Here is a 17185-nt window from a genome sequence, read left to right as displayed (position 1 = left end):
TTGATCAATTATGGTAATCACAGAGTTGACGGTACCCATTGACTTCTATATTAGAAAAAAATGCGGGTTACGATCGTTTATCATAATATCATCCCTTGTGTTCAACAGAATAACGAAACTCATACAGGTTTAGAACAACATAAGGATTGGTAAATGATAACAGAATTTTCATTTTTGGGTGAACTGTCCCTTTAACTTGACTTTCAAGTACTCTGCTGGTTATTGTCTGTCTACAGCAGATGGCGCCAAAGCAACACCGTCACGTTTAACTTAAATCTTTTATGTTTTTATAGCGATTATTTAATACAAAATGTTTAAAATTAAACAAATTTAAAACAAACGACCTCCACAAATTATAATAAATAAATCTTTATATGTAAATTACAATTTGTTATATATTAAAATACGACTGATGACGTTTTGTTAATCACCCATTCCTGAGAAATTTTATTTACACTATGCTAACAAGATTAACATGCTTAACTAAATATTTGGATTGGCGTCTGGCAGTACAGTATTTATTTACCACATTTAACAGCTAAATCGTTGTTTTTAATCCACCACCCTAAAATCTTCAGGTAAATATTCATTACAGGTATCCTCACGCACACAAGCGCATTTCTCGCTGGGTGGGAATCCCCCTAAAATGGAGGCAATACATGGGAATGCACGTAGTACCGTGCACACTTTCGTTCTACTCCTCCCTTCTGCCCTCCCTCGTTTTACCTCGTCTCGTCTTCTGCCTAGCAGCAGCTAGCAAGCTCGCTTCACGCTTCCCCATCGCTCGCTCCGTCGAAACGCCCCGCAGCCGCTGGTTACGAGGCTTTAAGCAGCAAGCCGCCCGATCGAATGCTCTCTCGGTTGAACGCGGCAACTTTAGCACGGAGAACAACCGAAGCGCGCGCGCCTCGCAGCCAGTGTGACGTAGTTATCAAAATCTTTATTTCGCTTTTAACGTGACACAAGCTTCAGTCGCGCGCGCAGGACTTCAGCACAAACAGGCTGTCTGCACAGGTGAGTCATCTCCATAAAGCGCTATATTGTCGTTTCTTTACACAATTGTCGTTGCAAATCTGATGACTGTAATTCATCGTTCGCTGTCACGACTCGCGCGCCATGCGGGCTAACTGTACCACTGCTATCAGACAGTTGCTGTGCTTGGTCTCCATCTCTCTAACCTTGCTTTTGCGCACATGGCCTCGTTGCACAGTGACGCATAAGTCAAGAAATTAATCTGTTTCGTGTTCCTTATTATTTTTAGACACCAACCCTCATCTGACCTCATTGCACAAGCTGTTGCTTAGAATCATATAGCGTATAAAACGCAATTGGGTTGTCAAGCATTGATTATACACTTGCTGACAGCTGTTGAGCTTCTCATCAGTTCTGTGGCGCCATGAAAAACCGAGTTTGTAAACAGATTGGGTGAAGCGCAAACCCTGCTTGCATGTTATTTACCTCTTTAAGCTTCTGTCGTAGTTTTGTTTACTGTATATGTTGTCTATGTGTGTTGTCATATTGACATTTCACTTCTCATGGGCACAACTGGGTGCAGTCCCTCCCAACCATAAGGTGTTCACCCACGGTAGAAAGCAGAAATTGTCCTTGGTTTCTTGGAACCTGTATAAGTTAGTCCTGGGAAAACGTGTGTGTTTGGGGGATGAGGTTTTGTGTCTTTGTTAAATGTCCTTTGTTCTAATTACCTTTAGCATCATCGGACATTTTCCAGCAATGTCATCACAGACGCATGTCCATTGCCAAACTCAAATTGATTTTGTTGTTACATGTTGTGAACTTGGATGAAAATTAATATTTGCTTATTTCTCAGTCGTCTCTACCAAAGTTGTGGTAGTCCTTTGACAACCTTTATTATTTGCATAATTGCATATTATTATTATTATATAATAGGTTCAGTTTACCGTTTTATAATTTTTACTATTTTTCCTCATTATTTAAAGTCATGTAGTCAAATAAAATGATTGTGTTACAGATGGCAGAACAGTTTTGTCCTTGAACCTGCCAGCTGTTACATTGCCCATAACAGATCCCAAAGTTTTCCAATCTTTGGACCCACCAAAATATGTTTTTCTCATTTATTCTCTTTTAGAAAAGAGTGGATTGTATTTTCTGTGTCATTGTATGAATGAACACTATGAATACTAAAATAGCTTAAAGTAAGATATCTGTGTCATTGCTAGCCATTAATTGGACTATTTTTTGTCATTTACCACAACAGCCAAGTCACTTTTCATGACCCAACTTACCCCACTGTGTGACCCACAAGTGGGTGCTTTGAAAACTTTGCCCATAAGACCTTAAGGGGCGGTGTCCCAGACAGGTCTTATCCTAGTCCCAGACTAAAATGCATGTTTGAGCTTCCTTAATTTAAAAAAACCCTGTACTGACATATCTTAAAATATATCAGTGCCATTGCTTTGTCTCAAGATGCACACCAGTATTGTTTTTTGTAAGATTTGTTTGAAAAAACTACTTACATTTTCTAAAGGCTTAATCCTCAATTAATCTAAACCCTGTCCAGGAAACCACCCCGAAAAGGTTAAAAGCCATCTTGATGTTTTATTTTGAGCTACTCTCATAACACGATAGCCCCAGACATTGCGCAATGAATGATATATTACACAAATTAGTTCACATTGGGACAGACGTGCCATCGTGGGGCGGGACCTATATAGTGGGACTTGCGGTTTTCAATTCTGTTTGATTTCACACTTTGTGATGTGATCTGTCAAAGGTCAGTTCTGAGATGTCCTGCTGCTTTAGAGAGCTTGTGTAAGTCAGGCTTCAGAAGCATCCCTGCCCTTTGGGTATTTATGTGATGTAAAGGTCCTCACACACAACAAGTCATCTAGGTGCCAATTGCATATCCAATGCATACCCACTAAGGAGCTTTCGCTCATTGGGTCTTGTTATCCTGGACTTTCTCATTTAAAAAATATCTGAGCCACATAAGCTTTACAAAGCAGTACTGTGTAGACACAGACGCCCGTTTTATGACAAGCTCCATTACTTCACAGTGTTCACGACTGGTGAGGCAGCTGCGGAATTGGGAAATCAAAAGCTAAGTCTTGGTGTGAGGTTAAATCAGGTGAAGACCTGTTGTTATGAGCTGCTGAGATGCCAGTTGTAATAACTAAAGCGAAATGTCTCCTCATGATTTTGCAGATAGGAAATAAGATACGAGGAAGCAAGCCTGACAGTCAAAGAGCCTTCTGGAACAGAGAGCAATACGCACACACCGTTAAACCTACACGGTTCTTGCTAGCGGCTCACATCCGCACTGTAGCAGCATATTGCCGCATGTGCTGAAACCACCACAGGTTAAAACTCGTTTTGATCCGTCACTGATTCTGTGGACTTTGCTCTCGCCTGGTTGGTTTTCATTTACCCTATAAAATTAAGAGCGCAGAGTGTGGTTACTGTACACACAAAACGCATGTCCTCATTTCCCCTCTTTCTTTCTGCAGGGCCAGTGCTGCCATATGTTTTGAAAGGGCAATAAAACGCGATGCTTCTGCTGATATGGCAACCACATTGACAAATTATTAAACACTGAGCAGCTACGTAATATTGATTTAGCCATCAGTATATATACATCTGAATTTGCTAATTGTTCTACATAGGAACTAGACCGCTTGTGTGCTATTAATACGTCCCCTGCCCTCCTTTCGCAAGTAGGTTATGACACACTCAGATTGTATTACTCACAAATTAGCTTTTAAACACTATTTTGTGGGGTGCAATGTACCGTTTCCAAGTAAATATCATCTGAGCCACATTTGCATTAATGCAAGGAGGATCTGGGAATAAAATCTTATTTAAAGTCAACATGAAATTCACCTTTTTTACTTATTACATGTCTTATTCATGATTTATTGGCATGTTATAAATATGTGATTTAAAAAATAAAATGCTAATGCCACATGCACTACTGAATATGAATAAAGCTCCACCCCTAAACCCAACAGTAGTTATACGTTCAAAGCATGTGAATTTATAGTTTCACTCAGAAATATGTCACAATATACAGGGTTTCCAGCAGAAAATTTGTTAGTTAAGGTGGGTGGGGCTGGGGGCGTGGCAATCAAAGGGCGAGCGTACGCGTCATGATAAAAATGAAAATAAATTTTTTTAAAACACTCAAATAAAACTTAATTTTGAAGAAACTATGACAGAAAATTATTGTAAATTGTAACTGATTATTTCCCACTATTTATTACATTATCTTAAAGGCGGAGTCCACGATGTTTGAAAAACGGTTTGGAAAAGGAGACGGGCCGACTACCAAAACACACTTATAGCAAATCAAATCAAATCAAATGCCGGGTTGCGTATGTGTGGGGCGGGTCTATCAACAGAAGGTCCAGATTCTATTGGGGTAGGGGCGTGTTTGTTTAGGTGATTTCAAATATCAACATTGGCTTTCAAACATCATGGACTCCGCCTTTAAAGGAGTGTAACTACTGTAGCATGTAAATAATGCACATAAATAACGTAAGCAGAGCGCTCAACAATTATATCGAATCAACAGGCACGTGCAAACAACAAAATCACCAGCTAGCTAACTTTTCATTTGCTAGAACTATAGACTAATACAATAACAGGCTTAAATAAACCCAAAACATAAGTCCACTTGCAGTTCTCACAGACACGTGTTTTATCAACTGGCTACCTTCCAGACAGTGATGGACCATGTCTTTCGTTCTTTTCGGCCGTGTGGTGTGCGTCCACACTATTCTTCGAGATGCACTTGATGGTCTTTTGTGCAGCTAATTATTATTTTTATTTTTTGAACGACCTAGTTAAGGTGGTAGGGTTTCCCAGCTTAGGCGGGCCGCCCGAACTGCAAAGTGCTGTGGGAAACCCTGATATAAATGCAATATAAAATTTCACATTAACTTTGTGATCACATGAAGCAATGTATTTGAGACTTGCTCCTTATAGCTCTCTTATTTCTCCAGTTTGTTATTGCAAAATTAGACTGAGCTGGGTGGAAGGTAAAGAGATTCATGTAGCTAAGCCTGTGATTGTAGAGTTTGTTTGTGCTCCCCAGAGCTCCGTATGTGTCTCGGTCCTCGCTGTGAGTTTGTGAGTGAACTTGGGCAGCTGCATGTTTTTATGAATGGAGGCAATGGGGCTGTAATAGGCTAAAAGGATTATATATACTTAACCTAATTATTTTTCCTTGTGGCTGGGGGCTTTTCTCCCCGACTTCCTCGCCGATAGTGCTGCCTTGCGAGCTCCCATGGGTTTCAAGATCACTCTCTCCACCATGGTCATTTTTTTGTATTTTTACTTTAATATGCAGAAGTTCGGGCTCAGGGGAACAAAAAAGTGGCTGTATTTTGCATTGTTTCCTTTAATTAGGGGAAGTACAAATATCGGTTGCAATTGGGTCGTATACTTCTGCATCAGATTCTCTGCACTGATCAGCCTTGTCCTTTAAATGTCATTCAGACCGTTTGTTCCCGTAATGGCCAGGACAGTGTGTCTATTCATGAGATTTAATCATCTAAAAAAGTATGCAATCTTCTCGCTGTGATTTAAGCTCTTCTTGAGCATGGAAAACAATAGATAGAGGGCTATGTGTGTCAGTTCCCTATAAATAAATATGATTCAAAAAACAATCAACCTGGTAAGAAGAGGCCGACTGCATACTGAATCTAGTTTCATTTCTGCATCAGATGTAAATCTTTCTGCTTATGGTTTCACTTCAGCAGAACTATCAGTACAAAGACTAATCTGTAAAACATATGCTTTTAAGTCATAAACAAACCCTCAAGACCTATGAAACAGTCACTTTTGTGCTAATATTGCTCAGAAGCAGTGAAAAAGTTGGCTATACTCTATGCCTCAAAAAAATGCTGCAGTGCAAGCTGCAGCAGGCAGAATGCATGTGTTGAGTATGTGCTATGCTGTATGGAGCTGCAGTGTGTGTTGGTCATGCTGGGTTTGCCTGCATGCGTCAGCTCTCTGGTATGAAGGTTATGTTGTTGTGGTGCTCCAGTGCTGCTGAGCGCTGCAGTGCGTTGGAACAGCAGGCTCTTCTCTTTCCTGCCCTGACCTCTGCCAGCTGACCCTCACACTCCCACTCCTGACGCTGCGGACGAGCACGGCAGAGGCGTAAAACCAAATTCAATTCTGCGGATCATTCCGATCTACTGACTTCAGTTACTTTCCTGGGCTTGTTGGAGAAGTCTTTATAGTACAGTTGCCTCATGCCGTCTGAGTCGCAGACTGTTTTCCAGCCTGATTTGTGCGAATATATTTTACTATTTCGAATGGTGGCTGACTGTGGCACATGGCACCCCGTTGGGATGCCATTACCCCACCAGCGTTTCAAGGTCAACTTTGGTTATGGTTACGACCATGAATGTGCTGCATTGTTCGTTCTTTCACATGGACATGTGAGTCATGTCATAAAGATGGTGAATTTCCATGGTAATAAAAATTTACAGAAGGCCACATAAGTAAAATGTTGCACTCCAGTGGGACCTGAATAAAGAAGCATGTGCAAAATGTTTCTTCATCTAGCCTTTTTTTTTTTAAGTTTTTTGGTCTGCATTTTGTCATATTCTGTTTACCTACCGTATTTTCCGGAATATAAGCCACACCGGAGTATAAGCCGCATCATTCAAAAATGCGTCATTGAGACGAAATAACATATATAACTTGCGTATAGTAGCAGTGGACTATACGTTGTGTTTATTTAAAAAATTATTTCACGAAACCCAAGCAGAAGAACAGACATTTAATCTGGAAAGGCAAGTTATTCAACTTAACAATAGCAGACAGAACAGCAGGCTGAATAGATGTCTGTACGTTAAAGTAATATTATCGGTTATTTAAACGATAAACTAGTGATGCACCAATATGGCAATTTTGGCCGATACCGATAACTCATAATATTTGGGGGGCGATAACCGATATGTAGGCCAATAAATATACAAATTCATTTTCTTAGCATGATTACAAAGACAAAAGACAAACAAATACAGTGGATATCTGGTTTTATTTTAAAAGAATTTTAATTTCCATAACTTTGCATGTGATCGCTTTTGCTTTAGTACTGTCTTTGCTACATTTCCTCTTGCTGTCAAGTGTTTGTTGTACTGGCTCTTTGGTAGTGTTTAACGGTGTTTGTTTTTAGTGATTTTCGTCTGATAGTCTTTATATATTTTGGGATGGCGAAACTTCAGATAACTTATTAGATAAGTAGTATTGATTAGGTAAGTTTTTTTATTTACTGCGTTCTCGCATTACCTCACATTTGCAGCTGTTGCAAATTGCAAGTTTGATGTCTTCTTTTTTCACGACGAAAAACTCCCAGACCGTGAACATCTTGTCTTCGTGTTAGACTAGCATACTCTTATTAAGCGCGCAACACGCGTCATCTTTGTGCTGCATCACAGAAAGCACCAATCAAAACTCCACATGCCCAGCAATGAGCAAATGAAGTGGTTCAACAAGTTGAAATAATCCATTATTTATCGGCTTTATTTATCTGCCTAATTTTGCAGATAACGATAAAATTAAAAATAAGCAGTTGTCGACCGATAACGATATGTCAGCCGATATATTGTGCATCCCTACGATAAACCATAGCATACAGAACTTACCTGGAACGTTGAATAGGCTAAATTAACCGAACAAGCCAACTAACATGAAGTTCGCAGACTCGTCATTCCGCATCACTGAATCTATTGAATTACACAAATACAGGAGCAGCAAATAGCGGACTCTCGCGGCTGTAGACGGTAATGATGTCTCTTGCCTCATAAATGTCAAAAGTAATTCATACTGACTTACAAGGCGCACCTGACTGTAAGACGCAGTACCAGCCAAGTTATGAAAAAACGTGGCTTAAAGTCAGAAAAATACGGTAAATGTAATTAATAAAATGATACGATTTCTGTCATAAAATGGAAAAAAATCATTATTGTTTTCAAACATGTTTCCTATAGTTTCCCAAGCTCATTGGTTGGAGCCACTGCGTCTGAACAGTGTTTTGAAGCACACTTTTCAGGATTTAACCTGCAGAAGACTTAATTATTGTTTCTCCATAAGAAGCTTGAACGTTGTAAATATTTGTCTTCTAAAAAAGACAGACTTCAAATTTAATATTCCAGGCCAGTGCTCCTTTTGTACACTGATTACAAGGAATTACAGGTAAAGGCTTATTGGGAATAGACCTTAAATGAGCGTTAAACATTGTTTACTGTAGTGATCACTGTAATTATTACACCAAGAGCAGATGTTGTCATATTGATCTGTAATCAATAATTCCAAGATCAGCTTGTTCAGCGGGTGTGTCTGACTTGGAGACCGATTCAGATTTTTTGCTTATAAACGTGTCATATACGATTTATGGAAAAGCATTTGATTTTCCAGGAACACTACTGTCTATCTTCCACAGACAGACATATTGTGTGTGTTATTTTGTTGACTTCTCCAACTAAGGGCGTCTCAAACAGCAGAATTGTCTAGTGATAGTGAAAGATATGTGCTTCTTCTCAGTCACACTTCTTCAGACTCAAGTCACTGTTTTCTCTTTGAGTTTTGTGCATGCGCTGAAAGCTTGAAGGACACCGCTAAAAGCGCGGTGTGTGAGAACTGTACATGTGTACAGCTTAGTGACCTTGTAGAGACAATACACTCGCCACCTCCACATTTTTGATATTTACAGCCTCCTTTGTAGATCTCCGTCAGCAACACCCAAATAAACACGTACTGTATGTATTGCTGTACTGTATATTCTCATTTCTGCTGTAAAACATCAAAGGAGAGCAACTACACACAGTCACCACTTACACTTACGTATATAACAATTGTACTACATATCGCTGATGTAATTAGTATTGAACACAAGGTTCTTTGTGTTTTTCTCTGTGATCTGTTCACATATGCATAACATAGTGTGGCTTCATTTTTAGGCTTTATCTTGTTTTAAAACAAAAGAAAATTTTGATTAGTCAATAATTTAGTGGTTTAATATTTAAAGATAGAATAGCTGATTTGCATTAGTAGACATGCACCGATATTACATTTATCCACCGATACGATAGCAGATTATTCAGACTGATTATCTGCCAATACAGATGCTGATATTGATAGGTTTGTGGTTATATTAAAGTAAAAGTTTGGTATTTTACACTTAAAGCCCTGTTTTCAGATTGTTTATGATGAAATAGAACGGTTTTGACTGAAATTTGGACATATTATGCTGCCCCGAGAATTTTCGGGTGTTTTGTTGTATCACCCCCACCTCTACAATGGCTGCATAGGTGCACTGGAACAATCCTTCCTAAAATGCATTTAACTTTTGTTTACAAAGACGTGAAACTCACCAAGTGGTCAGGGGTGTTCACTGATATGCTCACACAAAAATCGCTGCAAAAGATGCTTTCCAACAAGTTTTGTCATAGTTTTTGTCCAACTCCATTGACTTGTATTAGATGTGCTGTGAGGTACGGTATTACTCCGCCGCCGGGAATGTTGTTTGTATTCTTGCAATTGGCAAAAGAAGATTATCGCCACCAACTAGGCTGGAGTGTATATTATTTAAACTCTCAACGGAAGAATGTACGGGTGTGAGGCGTTTGGAAAAATAGGTCCAAAAGTTTACAACGAATGCTAAAACAGCTGTTGGAAAGCATCTTTTGGAGCGATTTATGTGTGAGCATATCAGTGAACACCCCTGACCACTCGGTGAGTTTCACGTCTTTGTAAACGAAAGTTTAATGCATTTTAGGAAGGATTGTTCCAGTGCACCTATGCAGCCATTGTAGAGGAGGGGGCTGATACAACAAACACCCAAAAATTCTCGGGCCAGCATCAAATGTCCAAATTTCAGTCAATACCGTTCTATTTCATTATAAACAATCTAAAAACAGGGCTTTAAGTGTAAAATACCGAACTTGTCCTTTAACTTGCACTGTCTTTTTCTGACAGTGTACTTTAAAAGCTAAAATGACCTTGAAAGACTGTCCTTAAGCTAAAAAAAATGGGTTTAAAAATTTTGTAAATGTTTAACATTAAGCGATTTGGATTTTTCTCTATGTAATAGGTCATATAATTGGACATTATTCGACTACAGCCACATACAAAATTTTAACCTGTTACTTCTGTTTGAGCCTGCAAATACTTTTACATTTTTATTTACTTTATACTCATTTTTTATATTTATTTATTAGTTTTATCATTTATTATATTTGAGGGGTTTGGTTCCAAAACCATATAACTCGATAAATTGATTGTGCATTCCAATTAATATCAATCAAACTGCAGTTGGTTTGTTATGATTTAAGCCTTCATAACTAAAAAAAATACAGCAAAGTAGCACAATAACACAACAAAAAGATGGATGACGCCCATTCGCTCTCTTACATTGGTGAAAAGTGAAGCCGCCAGTGTCCCGATACGGCGGTGACATCTTGGGTCTTGAGTCTGCGCAGTACCAATTTCAGGACCAGTCCTGCACAGTAGTGAGCAGGAAGTAAAGCCGCGAAATCAAGACCCACCTTCGCTCTCGCAGAATGCGCATATCACAGCTGTCAATCATAACGTGACACCACCGTTTTTATAGCATTAAATAATTAAGCAGCGACAGCTGCTTGTTTATGTTGTTACTGCTGAAACGATCTATACTGGGACCAGTAACTGGGGGGCGATCGAGACGTTTTGGCTTCACTTTTCAGGGCTTGTGCGGCACGCTTGTTTTTGACATTTTTTTTTAAATGGAGTTATCTCGTTTTGGAACCAAACTCTTATAAGTTCGTTAGCGTAAGCAATTTTCCCATTGTTTTTAATGCTGTTTAATGCCTTTAAAGTCACAATGAAGCGAAATTAGCGATTGTCTTATTTTTCCCGTTGGGACTTGAATTCGTCCATTGAGAATTGACTGAATTGTTGGAAATTGGGTCATTTTACTATTTGCTACTCCCTGCAATCTTTTTCCGGGCCCCACCCTTGCACCATTCCTTGTTACCGTGCACATGGATTTTTTTTATATTGAAGCTCACAGATAAGTAATTTGTGAAAAATACCATACCACATTAATCCCAAAAATGTTTGAAGTAGTTTTAATTTCCATTTTTTTATTGTGAACTTAAGGTTGTTTTGTTTAGCTTTACTGATCTTAAACTTTTTGTTCAGCAGATTGATAAGGCAGCAATCAGTTATGGTTCAGCTCAGTGCTACTAGCTTAAACAAATACCTTTCTCTCAGGTGTTCTGCTTTTTTCACTGCACAGTGACGACAATTTGTCATAACCAGGCCAGGCCTACAGCAACTAATCAGCTTGTGTTTTGCACTCTCCTTTGTATTAATAATTTACTTAATCACGTTGTAAAATCAGTTCGAGACGTCTATTTATAACTGGTCCCATTGTCTCAGGCATGTCTGTGATCATTAACGCTACAAGCCTGGTAGATAAAATCATCACAGTTGGGGAATGAAGTGATTGTTATTACTAGGGTTGGGATTAGCGATTGTTCAAAGGCTGACACTTGTACTACACATTAGTGTAAAATCAGCATCTACGAAGGGAATTACACACAATAGCTAATGTCGCGACACCATGCTCTCTTCACGGTTCAGCTGCTTACATATAAATTATATAATTGGCCTTTTGGAGATGGCGGAGAGGGTGGAGGCAGGTGTGGTTGAGGTGTCATGCGGCTCTGAGCAGAGCTGTGCTAACTTCAGTGCTGACGAACGGCTCAATGCAGGTCCGTGTTCCCTGCGGGGAAATCTTCATCGATCTCACTGTAGGGCAGTTACTGGGGGAGGGTGTGTACATCAGACTGTAAAACCCATTTCTACTTTGAGTTGCATTTCATGCCTTTGTTCTTGTATCTGAAGGTGGGTGTTATTAATTCAATTTTCCACCCCCCAACTCTCATTTTCTTTCCCCATCTCCTTGTTCCCCTCACCGCATTGCTCTCCTTATGGACTGTCTGTCTGCGGCGCTCACACACACACAGACTCCCCCGCCTTTCAACGTCTGTCGCTGATAATATCTGACCTAACCTCTAATTCCCTCGCTAGCTGCTTATTCACCTCGTTTTTATGTTTATGTTGCTGTTTCATATGCACGCATCGCTCAGTTCACTTCAGTCCAAGTGTGCTTGGTCATCACTGCATTGATTATCCCTCTCTGTTGCATCTCTGTCTCTCAGGGGACCGCATATCAAGACTGTCAGACCCACCCAAGAAACACACTGCCATCATCCTGTACATGGTGCTGCTTCACATCTTAACTAGACCTAGTCATATTAATGTCTATTTATTTCTTCATTCTTGCACATATGCTTATGCGAGAACGCTTATCTCACGTAAACGCTCTAGGAAGCAGAGAAACAGACGTACTTCACCCTTCTCACAATTCAGTCATGAAGCAATGCAATGACAAAGAGGGTTGGGGAGACTAACGGCAAAAAAGTGATCAATATATTAGCTTCCGTCTGATTGGCCGATCCACTCTGCCCGGTTGCAACAAAGCCACTGATTGGCTGTTGCAGTGTTCCGTGCTCAGCAGCTGCAACTATGGGGATTTGTCCTTCCTCTGGTCTCCTCTACTTACTTCCTTCTTTCACATAAAGCAGCGTTCAGATTGTGCATGCTCACAGTGTTGTTTGTGCATAAACGCTGTTTGTTATGCACTTACTTGTTTTGCTGCGATCTGCCAGAGAGTCGTAAAGTGACGTTGCTGTCTCCCATGTGCTCGCTCTTCCTTTTTCCTTTCTCCTCCCACTTTTTTCTCCCTCCCTCTATCTCTTAATCAAGACACAGCCTGCTTTTTCCTTTGCATTGCTGCCTGCCGCCCGTCTGCACTCCTCCTCTATCCGTCTTGCACTCTCTCGCGCTTTCTGCCATGCGCTTTCTGTTTGTCGCTCACCTTTGTATTCCCCAGTTACAGGTTTGCAACATAAACATTAGATAGTTGACTGAGTAGTTTAGTTTTATTGAAATAAGCTTGATGCAGTACTTCTAAACTAAATTTTTTGCTTCTGTTTTGTGTCTGTTCGGAAAGACAGGTTTTCCTGCTGTTTGTGGAATTTTGCGAGGACCACCACAAAGCGGTGCGATGAAAAAGGACGCAGGAACAGCAGGAGGAATGAAGAAACGGTTCAAGTAAACAACGACTTGCATCACCACAAAGTGCCTCATCTGGATGGTGCAGCAGCAGTCTGTGTCCGCACTTCCATCTCGGCTAGTCTCCGCTTGGGAACGCTCTCTTCCTCGCTGACTCGAGTGTGGGCTATATTTCACCCTGACAGTCAATCAGCCCATTTCCCTGTTCCTCGACTCCAACTTTGCATGCTTTCCATTTCACCTTTTAATACAAGGACATCAGTCGATTAGGAATAACTTTTGTCGGGTCTCCATCCCTGCGACTCAGACATGCGAGTATATTTGAAGACCGCTGCAACTGTGGCAACAGAACACAGGTATTTGGATGCCTCAAATTAGAGAAAGCCTGTTTTATATTTATGCAAGAGGGCTATTTTAATCCCGCAGCTCCGGAGGGCGAGTGTAGACAGCGTGGCGACCACTGCAGACGAACAGAAAGTGCCGTCCCGTGCTGCTTTTAATGCCTCCGTTTCCTGGACAACAGCCGAAGATGCACCACCGCATGTCACAGTGACCTACCCCACCTCAGCTCTCCTATATCTCTCACTCCATACTCGCAGCACGTACACCTGACTTTAAACTGATCTTATATTCTAATCATAATTCCCCTTGACTGGACAACAGACTATGTCCTCTTTTTGTCCGTGAGAAAGTTATCTTCTTGACAGGTAGTCTAAGAATTGCCCCCTCCCTCCTCTTAATTTTTGCATTTGTGCTTTATCACGCCTGGCTCCCCCACCTCAGCCTACCACTCAACGAGGGACCGCCATGGCCGTCAATGTGACCATGGGCCGTGACACCAAGTGGCTGACGCTGGAGGTGTGCAGAGAGTTTCAGCGAGGGGCCTGCTCGCGGTCGGACACCGAGTGCAAGTTTGCTCACCCATCTCGCACCTGCCACGTGGAGAACGGCCGCGTCATCGCCTGTTTCGACTCACTCAAGGTAACGCAGCTTTGCACACACACGTGGCCAGGGCCACTTGTTGTTGTTATTATAAGAGAATGTGATACATTAAATACTGATATGTTACGTGATCACATATGCATATACTTCTTGAAATGATCTTTTTCATAGGCTCACGCCACAGGCTCTTTTGCTGACTGGTGATCTCTCTAATGCTGATGCCCTGAAATCAGCTTTTGACTGTATGTTGGTCTCAGCTTAAACCCAGCTGCATCTACTCATGGCTTGATCAATAGCAAAAAGTACTTTGATGGCACTTCATTATTATAATTCTGTGGTATCTACACCATGGTACTACAAAGAATACCTTGATTTTAGTGTGGTACATGTCTAAAATATAGTGCTGGGCAAAGATTAATCGCGATTAATCACATACATAATAAAAGTGATTTTTGGCATAATATACGAGTGTGTATAATTATTATGTATATATAAATACACACACATTTATGTATGTATTTAAGAAACATTAACATGTGTGTATATGTTTATTTATATTTTTAAATATTCTATATTATACAAATTAAAAAATTGATATATAAATAAAAAATATATGTTATATAAACAATATATTTATGTGTGTGTGGTTAAATATACATAATAATTACACACAGCACACACACATATATTATGAAAAAAAAATTCACTTTTTGTATGTTATTAATCGCGATTAATCTTTTTAAGATTAATCGCCCAGCACTACTAAATAACAAAAATATTTTGATGGTACATACCCAAACAATATGTTAACAATATTTTGGTGTTAAGTGCAAGACTTCAAGAGACCCATTAATATAAAAACTGGATTTATGACATTTAGTTTGTGTCTTTAAACTATGATTTCATCTGTATGTTAGTTGACAAAGCTGACAAAATCATCCTTCAGGCATGTAAATGCCTTTAATATTAATTCACTGTCTGGGAAAACAGAAAATGTTGATGACTCATCTTGCACTTGCTAATTTTGTCCAATAATACGGTCTCTTGCTTTTATGTTCCTCCTACGTCCAACTATCATGTTTATGACAAAGCTAAAATCTGTTTAGCTTTGAAATGTCCCTGCTTAGACTTATTTCAATAGGAAAAAGGTCATCACACAGGGACGAAACTGCGTTTGAGCAACTTCGAACAACTTGACTTTAAGTTATAAAATTTCATTTGGAATAAAATAAAGGTACAGTATATATACGCATACGCAACTGCGCATACTATTTATGCATAGGTTGTGCATGCGAAGAGAATGTAGTATCCCAGGTGAAAAAGAAGTACACTTCCATAACGGTAATTTTAAGAACATCTAAGTGTACTTATCTGTGCTATTTTAAAACACCATGAATATGAACTAAAATGTGCTAAAATTTTATTTAAAGGGGACATAAATATCTGACTTTGTCCATGTTTAAGTGCTATAATTGGGTGCCCAGCGCTTCAATCAACCTAAAAATGTAAGGGAAAAACACAGTTAGTTAGCTTTTGGGAAACTATTTTCTGGAAGCATGAGAAAAAATAGGTAATTGAAATTTGGCTCCCACTGTGATGTCAGAAGGGGATCATCTTATAATAATATCGCCCCTTAATCTGCATGATCCAATCACAGCACTGCGATTTTAATGCAGTGATCAGCTCATTTGCATTTTAAAGGACACACCCAATACGGCACATTTTTGCTTAAACATACAAAGTGACAATTTTAACATGCTCTAATAAATTTTCTGTATGCTATTTTGAGCTAAAACTTCACATACGTACTCTGGGGACACCAAAGATGTATTTTACATCTTAAAAAAGTCTTGTGAAATCTTGTATTTAGGTACCACTTTACCACTTGAACCCATGAAAGATGGGTTCAAGTTTAATACAAGTGTTAACTAAATACATTTTTAATACAGAGATAGTATGTTAAAAGTGCATTCTAGTTATGCATGGTGTCTTAAAATAGCACAAATAAGTAGACGTAGATAAACTTAAAAACATCTTAAAATGTATTAAAGAAGAATTTTAGTATATTAAGTATAAAATTAGCGAGTGAAAACAGAGCACTTCAAGTACATTATGGAAGTGTACTACTTTTTCACCTGCATTTTGTCACTATGCGCATGCGTCATACCTCTGTGTACACGTACGAGTGGAATAAACTATACTTTGCAAGGCTGTGCGTTTGATTGTATGCGTACGTTTGCGCCCTACACGTAAAATAACAAACTTTACTCTGGGCTTAACCCAACACATGCTGTTAAGACTGCAGGCAGGCAGGTGATTGGCTGGCAGATGATTCGCTGCTTCGGCTGGTGATAATACGGATTACCGTGATAATATTGGTCACTATAGACGGTTTCATTGGGCGCACACACGTTGCCGTGGTTACGCGGCTGGCCCGAAGTCTACTTCCGGTCTGTATGTATTTATTGGTCTGGTTAAACTAACCTCTTGAACAAATACCTATGTTTTGGTTTCCTAAAGACTAGGGAAGACAGCGAGCATGGATCACCACTGCAAAGAGAGATTTGGCAGCTAGGCAATAATTCAAGGATCTGTAGCTAATATTGTATACAGTAGATTAATTTTACACAGTAACGTGTAAGTGATAACGTGTACGTGTTAGAGATAGGCATGGGCCGGTTACCGGTTTCAAGGTATATTGAGGTTTTAAGGTTTAAAAACCACTAAAATGTTCTGTGATACCGTCTCAGGTGTGAGCTGTGTTTATACAAAATTCATTAGATCATTAAGTCATGTGATTGATTTGATGTTTACATTTAATATACATTACAAAAATATTATATTTTTTAAAGCATATTATAATTTAAAGGCTTTACCTTTACCTGGCATTTGAAAATGACACATTTTAGTGTTGGCAATACCGCAACACCGTGAAACCGTGGTATTTTTGCTAAAGGTTATCATACTGCCAGAATCTTATACCGGCCCATGCCTAGTTAGAGATTATATACGAGCGAAGGTAATTTACTTGTCATTTATTTTGCTTCTTATCAGAAATAAACTACTCTAAAAGGTTGTCATTTGATTCTATGCGAAAGTCTACCGGATGTTAGGTTTGGTCCACAAAAGC

The 17185-nt window shown here is 39.5% G+C and overlaps 1 protein-coding gene across 16 annotated transcripts in view; it reads left to right on the top strand.

Annotated features, from left to right (window-relative positions):
* Positions 1-670: 670 nt before the first annotated feature.
* Positions 671-17185, top strand: part of mbnl3 (muscleblind-like splicing regulator 3) — a 49047-nt gene continuing 32532 nt past the window's right edge. For 3 of the 16 annotated variants that reach the window (XM_055178421.2, XM_055178417.2, XM_055178422.2), the window contains exons 1-2: positions 671-1014; positions 13052-14094. In XM_055178421.2, the coding sequence (XP_055034396.2) occupies positions 13921-14094 (174 nt within the window). In that variant the 5' untranslated portion in view covers positions 671-1014; positions 13052-13920. Of the gene's footprint in view, positions 1015-12781; positions 12938-13051; positions 14095-17185 lie in introns of those variants that run through there. The other 13 variants (XM_055178430.2, XM_055178429.2, XM_055178427.2 and 10 more) reach the window with 8 other exon arrangements.

This window comes from Misgurnus anguillicaudatus, chromosome 16 (genome assembly GCF_027580225.2).
Source record: "Misgurnus anguillicaudatus chromosome 16, ASM2758022v2, whole genome shotgun sequence".
NCBI classification, from domain to species: Eukaryota; Metazoa; Chordata; class Actinopteri; order Cypriniformes; family Cobitidae; genus Misgurnus; species Misgurnus anguillicaudatus.
Note: the sequence above shows the minus strand (reverse complement) of the source record. Positions and strands in the feature narration are given on the sequence as shown.